This window comes from Felis catus, chromosome C1, assembly GCF_018350175.1.
Source record: "Felis catus isolate Fca126 chromosome C1, F.catus_Fca126_mat1.0, whole genome shotgun sequence".
Taxonomy (NCBI): Eukaryota; Metazoa; Chordata; class Mammalia; order Carnivora; family Felidae; genus Felis; species Felis catus.
The window spans coordinates 85,853,923-85,873,820 of record NC_058375.1 but is presented as its reverse complement, the minus strand read 5'-3'; the positions used below and the strand labels follow the sequence as shown (position 1 = coordinate 85,873,820).

General features: G+C 44.8%; 1 protein-coding gene across 2 annotated transcripts; it reads right to left on the bottom strand.

The window, feature by feature from the left end:
* Nucleotides 1-1,578: 1,578 nt before the first annotated feature.
* On the bottom strand, nt 1,579-6,547 carry GPR88 (G protein-coupled receptor 88). 2 transcript variants are annotated; one of them, XR_006584587.1, is made up of 2 exons: nt 1,767-6,547; nt 1,579-1,643 (listed from the first exon to the last, which is right to left on the bottom strand). XR_006584587.1 is itself a non-coding variant. In XM_019839093.3 (2 exons), the coding sequence occupies exon 2, from the start codon at nt 3,038-3,040 to the stop codon at nt 1,886-1,888; it is 1,155 nt and encodes a 384-aa protein (XP_019694652.2). In that variant the 5' UTR covers nt 3,041-3,109; nt 3,513-6,547; the 3' UTR covers nt 1,749-1,885. The 2 variants fall into 2 exon arrangements, 1 of the variants encoding a protein (XP_019694652.2); XM_019839093.3 differs by lacking the exon at nt 1,579-1,643 and having other exon boundaries at nt 1,749-3,109; nt 3,513-6,547.
* Nucleotides 6,548-19,898: the final 13,351 nt, after the last annotated feature.

Genomic DNA, 19,898 nt, shown 5'->3' with positions numbered 1-19,898 from the left:
AAAATGGGAATAGATGAAACCGTAGTGAGAGAGAAATGGTACATGCACAAAGGGGATAGATTAATAAAATCACTGCTGATCTATTATTGGTAATGAACATATTTGTTTTGTTTTACTACAAACATGTCCAAGTTTCCTGCAACTCCCATAATTATTCAAACGCACGCATGTTCCCACTATCCTGATAATGTTCAAGAGTGCAACAACACAAGCTGTTTTTGTTCTGAACTGCACAGTTCATGGAGATTGTTCAGCCCCATACTTGATGTAGTTAGCAGTCACAAGGCTAATACATGATTAGCTTAAGTTACTTTTTTTCCCATTTTAATTTTATAAAGTGATTTCACATGATGTTGTGTTTCAACTATCTCTAAGCAAATTTAGTAAACCAAAGACGGAAATGACAAGCCTCAAATTCTACATTTTAAAACAGATTTCCCATTTGAACTGTTTGCTATATATAACTGAGTTTATGACACCTCCTTCAACAGACACAATATTAATGTTGAGTGCAATGGTAATATATATACGAACTACATAAAGAACAGTGTTGCTTTCTCATGTGTGGCTTGTCTAAACCCTAGGAGAGCACAGACCGCTTTGCAGAGCCAAAACCATTATTATTGATCCATCTTGACTGTGGTTCCATTTGCAAGATAAAGTCCCAGCTGGGAGTTTCTCATAAAGTGGGTCAAGACAAGAACTGTAGGGTGGCCAGCGTATCTCCGTGTCTCTTTTCAAATAACTGACGGCCACTTCTTCTGGTGTCTGGAAGAAGCAAAATGTCCTTGTCTAGAGGGTATTGCTTTAGTATACCACATGCCCAGTAAGTTCTAACATCTAGGAGCATGCAATAGCAGCTAATATCAGCTGTGCAGTCATGGTATTATTAGTGTTTAATTATATCATGTGCATTGAGATATTTTAAATGTTAAAGAGAAACAGAAGGACTTATTCTCTTTAGCAACCATTATAGTACAGAATGTTCAAAGCTGCAATCACACTCATAAGGCGAATAAACTGATTACAAAATGAAGGTAGCCACAAGTGTGCATGCTATTAAAAACATGAAACTGGTACCTAAAATAGATAACCCCCTTATTTGTTTTCAAAACTCCATTGCTGGCTCAGGCCACCAATCAGCACAATGGAAAACTTTCACTTCAGCAAGGTAATGCTAATGTTCAGTCTTAGAAGTGCAAAAACGAGTGTAAAATAATAAATCTGTTTTCTCTTCTCTCACTGGCTAAGATTCTATCGCATTCGGCAAGGATGCGACTTTATAAAAACAAACCCTTTTAAGAATAAAGGGCATGAGGTCTTAATGGCAACTCATACTGGTGTGCATACCTGTGGTCTCATTCTTCGGGTTGATACAAAGGCTAAATTATAACAGAAGCATCATCAAAGATAGGTTACTTTCCTAAATACTTCTTAAATATTATTTCCTTCATCAATATTATTTCCTTTGGCTCATGCACACTCGAGGTGCTTCATCTATATTATAAGACGATGAAGGTGGGAACGGTAATACATTATCAAATCTCTTTTTCAAAAACAGTGCTGAAATAAATTAACCTGCTCTTTTGAAAGGTCGGTGTGCAAGTTCTTGAAGTTTCCGGTGTTTTGACTTTCGGATTTCCCTAAAACACAGAAACAAAGGGTAAAAATCAGGTAGCTGTTCAAAATGACTTCGGGGACCCCATTTAGGGAAAGACCTTGGTTCGACAGGTATCCCACCGGGGTCGAAGGCGAAATCTTCGCACCGATTTATCGGGCTCGGCCAGCAGGAGTCTTCGTTCAGGCAGAGGGTACTTGACGAGAGCAGGAGGCCACGCTGACGTCGGCATCTCGGCATCTCCGCTTCCCTCGGGGCCCCGCCGGGTCACCAGTGCTGGCCGGCGGCGCGGGTGCCCAGCTGCGCCTGGGACACCGCGGGCACGGCCGTGGCGGCAGCGGCGGCCGCCGCCGCGTCGCCGACGCCGGGCAGGACGGAGCGCACCGAGCGACGGAACTCCTCGTTCCTCCACGTGTAGAGCAGCGGGTTGAGCGCGGACAGGGCGCAGCACAGGAGCCAGCTGGCCGCCTGCACGCCCCAGGGCACGGGCAGCGAGAAGCCGCTGGCCAGGCTCACCCACACCAGCGGCTGCGTGGCCAGCAGGAAGACGCAGCAGAGCAGAAGCACCGACAGGCCGCTGAGACGGCGCTGCGCCCGCCGCGGGTGCAGCGCGGGCGGCAGGGGCTGGGCCTGCGCCGGGTGCGCGGCTCCCCCCGGGCCCGGCGCGTGCGGGGCGCCCGGGAAGGCGGCGGCGGCGGCGGCGCAGCCGGGCAGCTGGTGCAGCAGGTGGAAGTTGAGGACGCTGACCCGCTTGACGCTGACGCGCACGCGGCGCACGATGCCCAGGTAGCAGTGCAGCAGCAGCGCCGTCTGCGCCAGCAGCGCCGCGGCGGCCAGCAGCGCCGGGTAGTGGACGCGCGGGGGCGCGGCACCGGGCCGCGGCGCCCAGGGCGGGAGCAGCAGCACGAGGCCCAGGGCGAGCGCCCAGGAGAGCGCCAGCATGCCCGCCGTGTGGCGCCGCTGGTACAGCGCTTGGTAGGTGGCAGGCGCCCGGGTGATGAGCAGGTAGCGGTTCAGGGCCACCAGGCAGTGGGACAGGAGGGACACGGTGAGCCCGAGGCCTAGCAGCCCTCCCCGCAGCAGGCGGTAGCTGCCGCCGGCGCCGTCCCAGTCCGCGGGGGGCTCCGCCGAGCCGGTGGGCAGGAGCCCGAGCACCGCCTCCTGCGGCATCCAGAGGGCGCAGACGCTGAGGTCCGCGGCGCAGCCGTTCACGATGAAGGCGTTGCTGGTGGTCTGCAGCTTTCGGAAGGACGACACGAGATAGATGACCATGCCGTTGGCCAGCGTGCCCCCGATGGCCAGGCCCGAGTACAGAAGGGACACGGGGATGCGCCGGCCCGCCCACGACTCCTCTTCCTCGCAGAGCAGCAGCAGCGATCCCCCGGTGGTGGAGGAGGTGGACGTGGAGGAGGAGTTGGTCATTCTGGCCAACTCTTCACACCTCGCTTGATAGCATCAGCTTCTCACCGCGCGGCCCATCCTGACACCCACCTGCAGGGAGGGCAAAGACATCCCTTCAGCCCTCTGCCACCGACACAAAAGGCTGGAGCAGAATAATGGGCTGGGGGAGGGGGAGAGAAGGAGCTCGAGAAGAACGGGGGTGGCAGATGACAGGTGCCTGCCTCGGAAATGTCTCCAGTGCCAGGGGAAAGGCCTCTTTACATTCAGCAGGAACCAGGGAAGCCCTGGGACAGAGCAATACCAAGAGTCTCCCCATCTCCCCCCAAACACCACACACACACACACACACACACACACACACACACACAGGGAGAGAGAGAGAGAGAGAGTTGGGAATATTGCCAGATGGAGCCCCCAGTTTCCAAGAGAAAGCAAAGCAGAGATATCCCAGCTGGAGAAAATGCCAGGGGAGAGGGGTTGGGGGATACCTTACTTTTGGGCTGGTCCTTAGCTGGCAGTAGCGGAGGCAGGGATGCCAGGAAATACCTCCTCAGCAGCAGCATCTGTGGTCCCAAAATCAACAGGAGAAACTCAGCTGGGATCAGTGCCAGGAGCAAGTGCTTGCTTCTCCCGAGCAACATCCACACACATGGTCCTAGGCAGAACCCAGCAGCTGCAGGGAGGTTTCTCAGCTGGCAGCAGGGCTGGAGAAGGCTGCAAGCCCAGAAGGGTGGGCAGGCAGGCAGCAGAAGGAAGGATGCTTGGCTGCAAAAGCAGAAGCTGAGCTCAAGAGGAGAGCACCCTGTGCTCAGAAGCAAGAGTGGTGGCTGATGTGGTGAACCCACACGAAGCTCTCTCGTGCTCACTTATACATCACCCAGGGAAAAGGCAGCCTTTCCACGCTTGGCATGAATTATTCAATAGCTTCTATCTTGTGAAAGGGGAAAAAAAAAATCTTGTTCAGAAAGTCCTGTAATTAACAAGTTTCTCTGTCTTTTCTTTTCTCTCAATCACCTTATTCTTCACCCTGCTTCATTTTTCTTTCCTTCATTTTTTCCCTCCCATCAGTGTTAGAATAAAATTTAATACGCTCCTAATATATGTCATCCTAGCCTCATGCGTTCGGTGGGCAAGAATTTCCTGAGGGACAAATAGATTTCTAGTACTCAGGACTGATCTCTTCCATCCCACACTTTCAGAGAGAATTACTTTATATCCTAAGTGAAATTCATATTTTCTTTGGTAAGATGCAACATGGACAATTATCCACAGAAAATCCCCACGTCTCAATTTAAATAATAATTTTTATTTTATTCTCCTCATCGAACTCCCTTCCAGAATTTGGCTTGTGTTGGGTACTGAAATGGTTAGAGGGTAAAAATGAAGTAAGGTAAAAGTAGGTGTCAGGGAGAAACAAAGAAACCTGAATAATCCACAATGTCAATGACAAAGATGTCTCTTCCTTTATTGAGAACTTTTTATTTTGTGGTCTTAGATGGAGATTTGCAGTCAGATGTTGGAAGTTTCTTTGATGCAGCATTTATTCAGCCATTCCACATGGGAAATTTGCCATAAAAGCCAACCGTCTTTCCCCCTCCCCCCTCCCAGTGATCATTTTTCACTGGGAAACTTACTTATTTGAAAACTTAACTGACTATGGAATATGGTAACCTGGCATGAGGGAAAACAATGCTAGGTGGGGTTTCAGGACACCAGAGTTCCAAGCCGAGCGTCCAACAACTGGCCTTGTGATGGGTCATTTTTACATCTTGTCAAATAAGAACTTTTCACCCAGTGACTTCCAACCCCCCCCTTCCCCCCCCAAACTTTCTGTGAATACCCATGCATAAATTCAACCCTTCTCCTCCCTAGTTCTGGAAGCCTACCTCCTACCTAACATGTGCTGTAGTCCTGGATCACACAGCATTAAGTCCTTTCCAGGCTGCCCACAAGGGGAACATTTCAGAATCGAGTGCAAGACTACAAGATGTACCTCCTTGGACTTCCTCATGCCCTTTCAAAGAACCGCATTAGTTAATGACTGTTAAGAACTCTAATGGGGTTAGAGCTAAACACGACTTGATGGGTTTAGTCCTTTTAGGCAGCAATTAAGCAGAATCAGTTGAGTTGGGGAATTAAAGAGAAGAAACAGAGATTTGCTTTTCAGAGGACTGAAGGTTCAGATATCAAGTTTATTGATGTTGAAGAGAATTAGCCATTGTCCGTTGCTTGCCGTCATTTGTCTTTATTGAGTCTGAGTACATCAAGCACAGCACGCCCACAAGAGATTCCTCTAATTGTTTATAGAATCTCTGCAAAGAGATTCCTCTAATCTCATTGTTGAGATTAAGATTTCCTCTCACATCAAGGCGATATTTGAATTCCAGGTTCCTGGTCCCAGCTGTTGCTTGTGCGGGCAGAATCCCTGCTGAGGGGCTCTCGTACCTTGCAGTAACTCACCTTTCTGCCAAGACCATGCCTTCTTTAGCCTTGGCCTGGCAACGACCAAGTTTTTCTTTGTATTTGGTTTGGGTTTTGTTGTAAGCTCCTGAACTTACATAAAATAGGGTGAGGGGTTTTTTTCTGGCTCATTCCCAGCACCAGGACCAGTGCCTGGCATGTAGAAGGTACTCAATAAATAATTACTGAGCCAGTGAATGGATGGCTATATAAATGATGTCATTTTTTTCCCGTGGTGAAATGATAAGTGATTTTCATGACCACTTCTTGCCTCCTGCACCCAGCAGGAACTTGCCCCATCAGCCATCCTTGTGATACGTGTCTAGTCTCTCTACTCCCACTGGCTGCTTTCCCTCGGCTTCAAAAATGCCACTTTCACCACCATCTAATAAAAACTTCCCCTGCTCTTCATCTCCTTCTCAAGCTGCCTACACAAGCTCACTCCGTCTCCTGGAAGAATAGCTTGGTTTCTGCTTCTACCTCCTTTTCCTCTGAATGCTTTTGCTCTCATCCCCGAGATAGTTTCCACCTGGCTAAAGTTCCTCCTGTATACAAAATTGCCTCTTGGACATTGTCACTCGTGTGTTCTTTGGGCGTCTCAAACCCCCAGGGTCCAAAACTGATCCCCTCATCTTCTTTCCAAACCAGTCCCTCCTTCTCCTATATTCCAGTCTCAGTGACTAGCATCACCATTATCCTGATGCCTAAGTCAGAATCCTAGCTGTAATTTTTGATTCCTTCTTTTTTTTTCCTCTTCCTCCCTATACCCATCAATCACCAAGTGTCATTATTCTACCACACTAATGTTTTTTAAATGTATTCACTGATCTCTATTCACTCTGCCACTACCTGGTATCAGACAACAATCGTGTCTTCTCTAAATTATCCCAACAAGCTCCTAACTGATGTCTACTTGCAATCTTACCTCCCTCCGACCAAAGTGATCTAAGACTAAAAGACAGCATTTGACAGGTGTTAAGTATTTTTTTTATTTTTCCCCACCCTCCATGATAATGTACATTCCTTGAAAGTACGAGCTTTGGGGCGCCTGGGTGGCTCAGTCAGTTAAGCATCTGACTTTTGGTTTCAGCTCAGCTCATGATCTCATGGTCCACGAGTTGGAGCCCCACATTGGGCTCTATGCTGACAGTGCAGACTCCACTTGAGATTCTGTCTCTCTCCCTCTCTTTCTTTACCTCCCACATTCTCTCTCTCTCTCAAAATAAATAAACTTCAAAAAAAGAAAAGAAAAAGAAAATAGGAGCTTTGGTCTGATTACTAGTATTATTGGAAGCCCCCAGAACAATGCCAGATACATAGTATACCCTTAATACTCGTTGGAAGAAATAGTGAGCAAAAGTCACTATTGTGCTTAAATTCTTTCACTAAGACCCTGTTGTCCTCAGGAGAATCATAAGCATCATCATTGCTAATGTTACTGAATACACACCACATGTACCGGGCATTATTTTGAGAGCTTTTCGTCTATTGTTTCATTTGGTCCTCATGTCGGGCCTGCCTGCAACAGGGCAGGAGTCCAGATATAAGATCACAGGCCATATGTCCAAATATTTTAACAGCATCAATCAAGCTATCAAACTGTTAAATAAAATGTTCTGTTCTAACTTGACAAACATACTTGCACGACAACTGGAAAGCTGGGCTCAATTTAGAATTCTTAGATTCATAGATTGTTCCAGGCTGGTGGAATGTGACAACTTGGCAAACTTGCCTCTGTCCCACTGTCCACTCCCCTCTCTCCCTACCCTCAGCTCTGTCATCACAAGCCAGAGGGACTTGTTTTATACAGAACACTCCAGCCTGCCCATCCAAGTCCCGTCCACACCCTTGTCATACAGCTAGCCCTTGGCATCCTCTCAGACCTAAGACTCTAATGCTTGCTAAAGTTCTAGAACCGTTGCCTTAGGATGCCATCCTTGGCTACGTGGCTGACGCTGTTTCACCACTACCACATCCGCATCCCAGCTGGCAGAGATGAAAAAAGAAGAAAGAAGGGCAGCTGGCTTCCTTTTTAAGGATGTGACCTGAAAATTTCACATCTGCATACAGCCCAAACAGTGAACACTTGAGTCAGAGGGCAGCTGCTTGCTGCGGGAGAAGCTGAGGCCACTCCAGCTGAGTGTTCACACGTCCTGCCAGCGCTCCAGGAGGACAGAAGAAAGGAGAGAGCAGACAGTGGGCAGTAGAGGGAAGCCAGTTACCAGGTTTGCCCAGGTTTAAACCTGAAGGTTTGAAACAAGGCTGTTACCATTTGGGCCCTTTAAGCACGGTGCCTTGAGCAGACCAGCTTTTCAAGACCCTTTGAAAATGCTTAATATCTGAAAAAAAGAATTACTGGCTCTGAAATATAAAAAAAGAAAAGTTTGTAATAGAAATTAATATGCTATTAAACAGTCAACTGCAAATCAACTCGTTATTTGTAAATTACTTTAAGGTGGGACGGGGATACATTTTCACATGTTTGATATGATTGACGTGTGATGGGGCCTCCGCAAGTGCTGAGGTCTGCACAGGTCTCACAGTAGCCCTGAACAAGCGCCCGGCCTCTTCCAGCCTCACTTCTGCACCCCATCTCCCTCCCCCAACCCTGCTCCAGCCAGACTGTAGACTTGCTCTCCTTGAGTGGGCCTCGGCTGCTCCTCCTGCTCCTGCCAGGCATGTCCACTTACTCAGGGCATGCCATTCCTGTAGCTGTCTCTTTGCCATCTGGCCCCACCTTTCCTGTGGCTGTCTCTTTGCCATCTGGCCCCACCTTTGCCTACCTAAATCCTACTCATCTTGCGGGTCTGAGTTCAGACTTCACCTTCTGCAAGGAATCTTCCTTAACTCCCAAGACGGCTTGGCCAGCCTGTGTGCCCCAAAACACGTGACCATAAGGCTGCCACGGCCAGGCTCCCGAGGGATTGGTTATTCTCTCCCCAAATGGTAAACTGGTCAAGGGCCAGGCTCTCTTTTTGGTCAGAGTGCCTGACCCATTGTAAATACTCAAACATTTGTTGACTGAATAGGTCCCTTGGGAATCTTTGATATGTGGGATCAAGATTTCAATCTCAATTACCTTCTCAAGAGATACAGCCAGCGTCAGAGGCATGCAGCAAAGTGTTGTCATTGCTGATTTTTCTAAAATACTTTAAAAGCTACATGCAACCATATCCTCATGCTTTATGCCACCAAATTATTTTTAAATAGAGCTCTTGTTGATAACAATCCCCGCTCATACAGCCGCACACCCACCCCTGACAGGGTCCAGTGTGTACTTTTCTTAGTACTCGGTTTTAATACTGATACTAGTTTCCTAGTACTCAAAATCCACCAAACATACTCTAGCAACTCTCTCACATTCTTTGGAAAAACCAAAGGGTGAGTGGCCGCAGTGAAAAATTGCTCTTTCCTAATGCCTTCCCTGTGTGCTGTGAGCCATGCCACAGAGCAACCTCACTCAGCACAGCACTGAGACTGTCCAAAAGCCCATTTCAAACCCCAACTGTATCTCCTCAGATCTTGGTGCCTCAGAAAGAGCACAACTGAGAAGTATGTGAGCCTCTTTGGACTATAGAAGAGGTTTTGCAAAGGAACGACAGCTCTGTGTTGCTTGACAGCCAAATTTAGGAGTAATTCGACCATGTGGGAGCATTTAGTATGACAAGAAACCACAATAGTAGAGTTTTTAGAAATTATGAATTTATGGAATCATGGACTGGAAACGACCTGTGGTTTATTCCTTCCTAAAGCCCTTTACCTGGGATACCTGAAGCCTTGTAATGATGATTGCCAACTTTTCTTCTGCCCTGTCAGACTTGAGAGCGCACATAACCTTGCCTCAGCAACAGCGGCTCCCTACTAAGGGTAGTGCCATCAGCCAGTACCACAGGGCATGGTTCTCATCTGGGGGCCACTTCGTAATGTCTGGAAGCATTTTTGGTTGTCACAAATGGGGGCAGGGGGTGTCACTCCATCTAATGGGTACAGGCTAAAGATGCTGCTCAACATCTCACAATGCACAGGACAGAACCCCACAGTAAAGAATTATCCAACTCAAAATGTCAACAACGCCCAGACTGAGAAACCCTGTCAGAGAGGTGAAGAGCTCAGGGTAAAAGCCAGAGCCTGTTTGTAATTGCTGGCAAGTTATTTCACCTTTCAGATCTCAGTTTCCTCATTTGGAAAATGCAAATAATGTCACCTATCTCTAAGGGGTTGGGGGGAGTCTTATAATGATTATTTTTATGCAAACAGCTTCACCAAGTAGCCAGGGTGTAAGTGTGCTGCACATGTTAATGACGATGGTGATTCCCAACCTGGGGCAGGAGTGGAGGGCGTAAAGGGACACCCTCTCAAAGAACAAATCTGGAGGGAGTGGCTGGCTTACGAAACACAGGTTTAGATAAACCAATTTTCCAGCTCTGAGTCATTGCCACAGGAAGTCCCTATAAGCATTTTAAGAAAACTGAGATCTTCCCCAAATTTGTGTGCAAACATGTATATGTGTGTGTGTACATTTTTCTGGAGAAGATTAAATAATTATTTTAGCTTCTCAAAGGAGTCTGTAATCTTAAAGGGTTAAGAGTCATTTGATGTTGGGATGTCTGGATGGCTTAGTAGGTTGAGAGTCTGACTCTTGATCTCGGCTCGGGTCATGATCTCATGATTCATGAGTTCGAGCCCCACATCGGGCTCTGCACTGACAGTGTGGATCCTGCTTGGGATTCTCCCTCTCTCCCTCTGCCTCTCCCCAACCCCCTGCTCTATCTCTCTCTCAAATTAAAAAAGCATTGATGTCATTCAATCTCTTCACTTTACAGAAAATTGACAGTGGATGACTTACCCCAAATCATGCACATAGTGACAGATCTATGCCTCAAACCAGGTTGTCCCATGACACTAGTCCGCTGAAGTGGGCTTTGAGATTAACACAATTTATAAACACACGACAAGGTAACATAATAAACGCAAACACAACTCTTCATTCTAGCACTATCAATTTATAAATCTCTAAATTTGTCTTTTCAGAGTTAATTGGACCATGGTCTTCAAATCTCCTATACCAGCATCACCTGGGTCTGGATCAGAACTACTCTCTGGGCCCAGGAATCTGATTTTAACAAGCTCCCCAGGCAATTCTTTTCTACACTAGTATTTGAGAACCACTGAAGCAGAGGCCATGTAGAATGATCATGTTAGTTTTTGAGTGTTGATTTGTAAAGTTGCCAAAGCATTTCTTTTCTGAACTGCATTTTCAGCTTTTCCAGGAAAACCAATTTAAACTAAAATTGCTTTGGCTTGGTCTCTGTCCAGAAGTGGCTTTTTTTCCAGTAAGGGTTTAATATAGTTTATTTTTTTAAATGTGCTTGAAAAATATTTCTGTCTGGTAGAGATAGGAACTGGATGGAGACCATCCAGTTTCATGTTTTCAAGCATTTAGGAATTATTTTAGGTAATTGAAGTGATGAGATCAAATTACTTTAAAAGAGCACTGTGTGTTTGTGTGTGTGTGTGCACGCGTGCGCATGTGTGTTTGCGTGTGTGTGTGTTTTCTCACATATCACTGATGGGGGAAAAGATCATACGCTCTTCGGTACTTGGCCACAATTATCATCCTTGATTGAAGTTAAGCAGAATTGAGATAAAAAATGAAATTACTTAAGAAAAATCTAAGAAATTGGTCATGTAATTTTAAAGTTTAAATTAGATTGACTAGGAAATAAATAGGACAACCAGGAGCTACTATCCTGTTTCTACCTCATTGAGACAATCACTGGTGGTTAGAAAAACTAATATATTCTATTTTCTTCATCTCAGAAATAAGGAGCCTACTCCCAGCTCAGAAAGAAAATAGACACTGTCAGTTTCCAGCAGCCCTTTTCTCAGCATATTTCATTATTCTATAATCCTTGAAAAATTTCCCAAATGCTGGACACAGCCTTCAGAGCCTCTGTGAAAACAACTGTCAAATATGTGTTCGAAGCCTCTCTGTCATGGAATTTAAGAGTTAAGGACATCATGGGGAGCCTGGGTGGCTCAGTCGATTAAGCCTCCAACTTCAGCTCAGGTCATGAACCCACAGTTAGTGAGTTCGAGCCCCGCATCGGGCTCTGCATTGACAATGCAGAGCTTGCTTCGGATCCTCTGTGTCCCTCTCTCTCTCTGCCCCTCTGCAGCTTGTCCTCACTCTCTCAAAAATAAATATTAAAAAACAAGAGTGGGGCGCCTGGGTGGCACAGTCGGTTAAGCGTCCGACTTCACCAAGGTCACGATCTCGCTGTCCGTGAGTTCGAGCCCCGCATCAGGCTCTGGGCTGATGGCTCAGAGCCTGGAGCCTGTTTCCGATTCCGTGTCTCCCTCTCTCTCTGCCCCTCCCCCGTTCATGCTCTGTCTCTCTCTGTCCCAAAAATAAATAAACGTTGAAAAAAAAATTAAAAAAAAAAAAAAAACAAGAGTTAAGGACATCAGCACATTTCAGACTGCATATTAGATATAATCCACTTAGATGCCCTTCAAATACCATAGATAAAACCAAACTCTCCATGCTTGCCTCTGGTTGGGGTGTGGGGTAGGCGGTGACTCTCTGTGCTAAGCACCTTACAAGCACTGCCTCATTTTGTCCGACCACCCCCCACCCCACATACCACACATTTGGTGGGAAACATAAATGTATACACAGATCCTGTCTGCAAAGAGGCTGCTCCAAAGATCCAGCTTTCTTCGAGTGGGGTACAGCAATACTCTGTACCATCTCTTGATCATTATTTCTGAACAACATTGTTCTCCAGGGCTGTCCTATAACATCTTTGTCTTGCTATGCAAGTGTAGTGGACGTTTGTTTTGTCTGCTCAGAAAACCCCTTATTCCACACTTTTGGGGGGACCAGGACACCTACTGTCCAGAAAACTACTATCCTTTACCTGATTTCAAAGGGAGGTGCTCTTTTCTTCCATGAGCCCAACTCCCTCAACCTAATAAATACGGTTCATAAGTCTAGAGGTGAATGTGAATCCCTTCCCCTGGGTATGAACTTGAAACTTAAAGTCAGCCAATGTCTCTCCGGGTGACTAAAGCTTAAGTTGCAGCATGTGACAGTTGTCAGTAGCCCTGCTATCTGCCGTGCAGAGAAAGAGAAAAGGTATTCCTGCTGGTTTCAAGCTCCTGGTTCTACCTGTACCTGAAGCCCACCCACTTCCCAGTCCTTGGGCTCTACAGGCCCCTGTGTCCTCAACTAAAGTTGGGTTTCTCTCACAATATTATTTCCCCAACTGGATTGTGAACTCCTTGCAGGCATGATGAAGGCATGGAGATGACGCCTTCTCATCTTTGTCCCACTTCTTTTTATTCCCCCACAGTTCCTAGCACATTCCCTTGAGCAAGATATTTGTTGACTGATACATAAGAGGGTACTCTTTAGTCTATTATATCTCAACCTAAATGTCAATTGTGAAAGCCACCCTGAAAAATTAAAATCTTATTTTAAAAAGTGTTAAATGGTTGGAAAACTTGGCTTTCTTCTCCCAATTTCTTAGCTCTGGTGTGTACCAGGAATTGCTGGGGAAGTTTTTAAGAAGGAAGGAAGGAAGGAAGGAAGGAAGGAAGGAAGGAAGGAAGGAAGAGGGGAAAGGGAGGGAGGGAGGGAGGAAGAGCTTAAAAAACAATTTCAGGCTTATGCCCCACCTTCTAGTTCAGTTGGTCTGAGGTAGAGCCTTGGTGCCACTATTTTTAAAATATTGCCCGGGTGATTCTAATGCAGTCAGAATTAAGAATCATAGTTCCATAGGAAGCTCACGTTACAACTGTTTTAATGTTCAATTTATGTATACAAATCCTTTAAACATGGCCAGCTGAGGAAATGGACAGCCTGGAAAGTTATATTCCAATAAAGTTAAAAAGATTTTCATCTCTTAGTTTTGTCAGTTTGTGGAAAAGCAGTAAGGATTCAGCAGGTAGTTCATTTTGTCCTACAAACCATCTCTTCTCCTCTTGGTATCATCTTAAAGTTTAGAAGGTACAGACCATGCTGGTGTGGAGGGCTGGTGGGAACCAGAGCACCAGACGGCTCCATTGGTCTGGAGATGGCTGTTCCTTCTAGTTCTTTACCAGGTGAACACCTTCAGGTTCTTAATTAGAAAAAAATACCTTGGGGCACCTGGGTGGCTCAGTTGGTTAAGCATCCGACTTCGGCTCAGGTCATGATCTCACAGTTCATGGGTTCGAGCCCCGTGTCAGGCTCTGTGCTGACAGCTCAGAGCCTGGAGCTTGGTTTTGGATTCTGTGTCTCTCCCTCTCTCTCTCTCTCTGCCCCATCCCTGCTCACAACTCTGGTGCTCTCTCACTCTCTCTCAAAAATAAAGTAAAAACATTTTAAAAATCAGAAAAAAATAGATACCAATATTTACTCCTACATCTCCTGCTGCCTTCAAAACCATCTCAACACATGGTCCTCCTCTGGAAAGGCTCCTCTGACCACACCTTCTCTTCAGATTTTTTCCACACTCTCTCCTCAAGAACATCAGCATTTCCCAGGAAAAGGGTGTCTTCAAAATGGATGGCCATTGTTTAGGTGTCTGTATTCCTCAAAAGACTACCAACTTGAGCACAGTTTTCACTTTACAGCTGTAGCTCCTCAGTAACCACTCAATAAATTTGGTCAAATGAATGAATGAATAAAATAGCAACCCACAGCCAACTTTCCAATCTCTGTGGGTCAGTGTGAGTTACTTTCTTTGATTCTTTTCTCACTGTCTCAGTTCTTTCTAGACCATCAAAGACACCAGAGGGAGAGCCCATTAAGTGTTCCCAAATCCTTTCTGATAAAGCCTCTTCAAAGGTCTGCTCCTAGCAGGAAGCTGTCTCAAACCAGATTTCACTCAGATTTCTACATCTAATGGCCAAGGGTCTACCCAAGAAAATGAAATTGATGTAGCACTTATTTCTGAAGCACTGGGAGAGGATATGAAAAAAAGTAAAAGTCAAGTGAAATAAAAGGGTCTAATCTATACCCATGATGAGTCAGGTACCTGGGATACAGCAACAAAAAGCAGACATTAAAGATGCCACAGCTTTGTGATGGGGGGGGGGGGGGGGCGGGCGGAATTACACTTCACCAAACACAACAGATGACAAGGCATCCTGAAGAAGGTGGAAAACAAGTGGACCACTGAAAGGATTGACAATATATGGCAAGTAAAATATATGAGAAGAAACCTTAAAATGTAATTCACAAGAGGAGCCAGGGCCTGTTTTTGTGCAGCATATCATTTTTGTGCAGGAACAAGAAAACACATAACATTCCCGGTATTCAGATAGAGTCATTATTTGAGTATAGAACATGATTTTTTTTTAATGTTTATTTTTAAGAGAGACAGACAAAGCACGAGTGGGGGAGGGGCAGAGAGAGAGGGAGACATAGAATCTGAAGCAGGCTCCAGGCTCTGAGATGTCAGCACAGAGCCCGATGTGTGACTCAAGCCCACGAACCTTGAGATCATGACCTGAGCCAAAGTTAGACACTTAACCAACTGAGCCACCCAGGCGCCCTATATAGAACATGCTTTTGAAAAAAAAAAAAATCTGGACGTATGATCTGTTATCAAAATTCAGGTTAGCCAATTTGTGGGAATAAAGGATTTAAATATTTTACTCTTATTAATTTCTGGGGTTTTTTTGTGAGTCATATTACTTCTTAAAATAAAAGTAACATATTGAGTAAAACCCATAATACATACTTTCAATAAAATGGTATTAAGTATAGGATTCCAGTTATAATATCGTCAGGTGTATTGGTGCATAGTGTTTAAGCCCATTAAAACCAAAAGAACGACACAACTCGGAAAAGAATTTCCCAGAATTTATTATTAGGACAATGTTAAAATTTATCTAAAGAATCCCTTCACAGCCTCAACCCATTTATTAGATGCTGCCCATTGTGTGAGCACAGAAAGAGAAGCTTTTTCTAGAGCGTGTCAAAAAGGTCCACAGGCAGGTCGCTGTGGGAACCTCAAATCTGAACTTTCTGCCTTTGGCCAACTAATCCTTTCAACACTACATTAAAACGAGTTTTTTTTTTTTACAATTTTAAGAATTTCATTTTCTTACATAAGGCCTCATGTATGAATTCTTGATCTTTTTGGATTCTTCATGCTGGCTGAGAATCAGCAAGAGATTATTTCATAGATGTCTCTAAGGCTCCCTGCCTCGAAACATGGCCTATTTTCAAAGCAATAGCACGTTTTAACCAAACTTTTTCTGGGCCTAACAATATGTGAACCACCTGAAGCTTTAACATGCTGAGACCCATCTTGCTTGACAGGTTTCTGGTTATTTTACTTTGATGTGCCCTTTCCTAGCAATCAGGTCATATTTGACAGACTGGCTCTAGGTAACACAGCAAAAATGTCGGGAGCTTGGTTTTGCCATTAACACCGTGTTTTAAATCTGGGCTGGACCACCTGCTAGCTGGATGAACTTGGACAAGTCACTTCACTTCTCCACGTCTGTTTCCTCTACCTCAAACCTCTCAGTGCTATCTAGCAAGATAACTAATGGATTTACTATATTCTTAATATCCCCACAAGGCTTCACTGCTTTTGCTGGTCTGCAGATGCCAGGCTGGAGATGTAATTGGGATCATTTGAACGGACAAAATGTCTGGCTCATAGGTCTTTTCCTTAGAATATTCCTGGGAATTTTGACTCATATAAAGTCTGTCCAAGGTAGCTCAACCTTGGGATCAGGCTAAATGGGAAGCCTTGGGCATCCGTGACTTTCTCTGTGCAAGCAGCCCTATTGCTTTGTTGAAGGTATTTTAAACTTCTTTATTTTTTTATTTTTAAAAATCCAGGACTTGTTTCATTTATTCTTAGTTTTAGATTATTCTAGCCCATCCTTTAAAATTTTCAATTCCTGGGGTGTCTGGGTGGCTCAGTCAGTTAAGTGGCTGACTTAGCTCAGGTCATGATCTTGTGGTTCGTGAGTTCAAGCCCCGCGTCAGGCTCTGTGCTGACAGCTTAGAGCCTGGAGCCTGCTTTGGATTCTGTGTTCCCCTCTCTCTCTGCTCCTCCCCAACTCACGCTTTGTCCCTATCTGTCTCTCTCAAAAACAAAATTAAAAAAATTTTTTTTTCAATTCCTAAATGCTATTATCTCACTGTCTCATTCTTCTTAAAGTTTGTTATTTATTTACTTAGAGAAAGAGAGCACAAGAAGGGAAGGGCAGAGAGAGAGAGACAGAAAGAGAGAATCCCAAGCAGGCTCCGTGCTGCCAGCACAGAGCTCGATGTGGGGCTCAATCCCATGAACCATGAGATCATGACCTGAGCTGAAATAGAGTCAGACGCTCAACTGACTGAGCCACCCTGGTACCCCTCTCACTGTTTCATTCTTTAGATTTGCCTCTTATCTCATTTTAAGCAGTTCATCAGTTTATATAAACATTTTATCATTTTCATTTCTATGTTACTATTTTAAGTGTATCTTTTTTATTAAAGCTTCAGTGGTGTCTTTATTTTCACTGCAGTTAGTTTTTTGCTTTAATTTTTTCAGTTACTTTTTTACTTCAATATTTTTGAAATTGTCATATCGTTAAAGTTGTAATAACCTATTTTTATTTCTTTCACTTATTAAGTAACAGGTAAATAGTAAGAGCAAAGTTTTGAGACTAGTTCATCTCTGAGAGCAAAGATGATTCAGGGAGTTTTTCGTACTCCAGTTTCCCTTGAAAGGGATCCACTTCTGAATTTATCCATTTAAAAACAACACAGAAATGAGAACTCTGGCCCATCTGGAGCACTGGAGACCCCAAAGGATAGCATTCCTCTCTACAGATCACAGCTCCTGCCCTTCATGGAGAAGCCTTCAGAAACAGAGACTGTGGGTCAACTTCATAATGTAAAACTGCACATTCATTTAAGTGGGCTTTGGTTACTACCAAATTAGTCAGCTAAGATACACAGTGTACAAAACTACATTTACATAGCAGGTTTAAGACTGATGTCCTTAGCAAGGCCTGCTTTCAAGGTTGGCCTTAGCTTCCACCTGGGAACTTGACTGGTAAACAGCTCCCTGCACGGACATCAGACTTTCCCTCGTTATCATGGTGGTTCGAGGTGCCCAGACCGTGCAAACAATAAGGTTTATGCAGAACACCTGCTTTCCTTCGGGAAGTCTGGAATTTTGGTTCATGCTAATCAGAGGATGCTTACCTGACCAGCCCCCAATAAAAACCTTGGTGCAGAGTCTCTAATGAGCTTCCCTGGTAGACAACACTTCACTTGTGTTGTCACCACTGGTTGCTGGGGAATTAAGCACATCGTGTGTGACTCCACTGGGAGAGGATGCTTGGAAGCTTTTGCACCTGGTGTCCTCCAGGCCTCACTCCATGCACCACTTCCCTTGGCTGATTTTGCGGTTTCCTTTCACTGTAATAAATCTTAGCTGTGAGTGCACCCACATGCTGAGTCATGTGAATCCTTCTAACAAATCATGGAACCCAGGGGTGATCCTGGGGACACCGACAAACAGGGCTTCTCCTAGCTCCAGAATGGCTGATAATTAGTTCCTGACTCAGTAATTGACATTTAGCTCTCCTCCAGACAGGATGGATGAAATTTTCCTCTTTCGGTTTACCCTGGAAATTAGCAATCCCAACCCCCTGTCACTGAAAAAGGAATCCTTAATTAAGGATAATTTTCCCAACAGACTTAAGTTTAAAATGGATCAAACTATTGTAAAGTCTCAGTTCATCAGCTTGGTCGAGTGTCAGGGTCTCTCACTTCTTGTCGCAATGGGACAGCCATCTTGGGGCCAGTGCCCCTCACTCAGCCTCTTCTGCAGTGTCTGAGAAGGAGAACTCCGAGGCTGGTGTTCCGTGCCAGTGGGACATGAGACACTCTGAGCTGGTGTCTCTGCTCTGTTTTATGGTTTCTGAAGTGCAGTCATTCAGTGTGGTCCCCGGCCATTACTCTGCGGCCATTGAAGGCATGTGATCTAGGTGATAAAGCAGGGTACTGCCTTGGCCTGAAGCAGCAGAAAAATCTTGGACAAGCTGCTGTACTTGTGAAGGAAATTGGTGCGAAAAATGGCCAAGGGAGAGAAGAAGTGAATATTATATACTTCCTCAAATCAGGAAAAACTAAGGCCTAGTCAACTAAACCCACTGGTTACAATCAGCGGATGCCACGTTATTTACAACCGAAGCTACGTGAGAAGCTAATTGATTACATCTTTCTAGAGTTGAGAAACCGCCTGGAACTTGCCTCGTGGGGTATGGCATCTCTCTCAGAATGTGCAGTGCGGCATTAAGTCTCTCTGCCTGCAAGAAACCTAGATTTTTAAAAATAGTTCCATTTCCTCCAGAGTCTTACTTTTTTTTTTAAAGACAAGAATGGATTGGCTCCTCTAATCTCAGGTCTCTAGGACCCCCATATCTCCCAGGTTTTGCTTCTCAGTGCAAAAAAGGCGTATGTTATACGTCACAGCTTCATCTCCATCAGCTCTCAGTAAGGCCAGATGTACACCACATAGATGATAGATAGATACTTACGTAGACTATCATTATACTATTCTGATCCCTGATTTCAATTTGTCTTTTGAACTTTCTATTTCATGTCCCTGACAATCATTTTTGGAGATCTGGATGTCAAGACTGACAATCTCACTTGGAGATTATCTCTTCTTTAAAAACATTTTTAAACCACTTTATTGAGGCATGACTGACATCCAAAAAGCTGTGCATATTTAATGTATACAACTTGATGGGGTTGGAGGTAAGTACACATCCAAGAAACCACTACCAGTCTTGCCCATCACCTTCAAAAGTTTCCTCCCATCCTCTTATAATAATTGTCATTATTATAATTTTGTAGTAAAACCACTTAACAGTAAGATTTACCCTCTTAGCAAATTAGTAAAAGGGTACAAAGTAAGTTCTAGAGATCTACTACACAGCTTGGTCTTATTGTTAATAAGCACGTATTGTAGTATTCTTAAATTTTTGAGTAAAATAAATACCAATAAGGTGTCCTGGACATGAATGAAGGTGAACATTTAGCGTAAACTTGCCCAACCTGGGAAGAGAGGACCAATACCCTATGACATCTGAGAGGACTATTTGTCTCAGCTTCCGGCTCCAGCATCCGTTATCTCAAAACTTGGTGTCCAAAGCCCCTTTTTTGCTCCTCTGCGGTACACCTGGTCCATTCTTTGAAGCCAGTTTAAATCCCTTTGGAAGAGAGCCATGATAGTAGTAAACAAAATACATCTGACAGATCATTACACCCAAATCTGAAGTTTCATGTAAATGTATAAACATTTGCAGCTGGAATGATTTCTACAGTTTCTACCTTGACCCCTTTTTCACTTAGGAGTCCAACCTCTCAGAACCACTTTGGTCAACTTGATTAGAACCAAAAGAG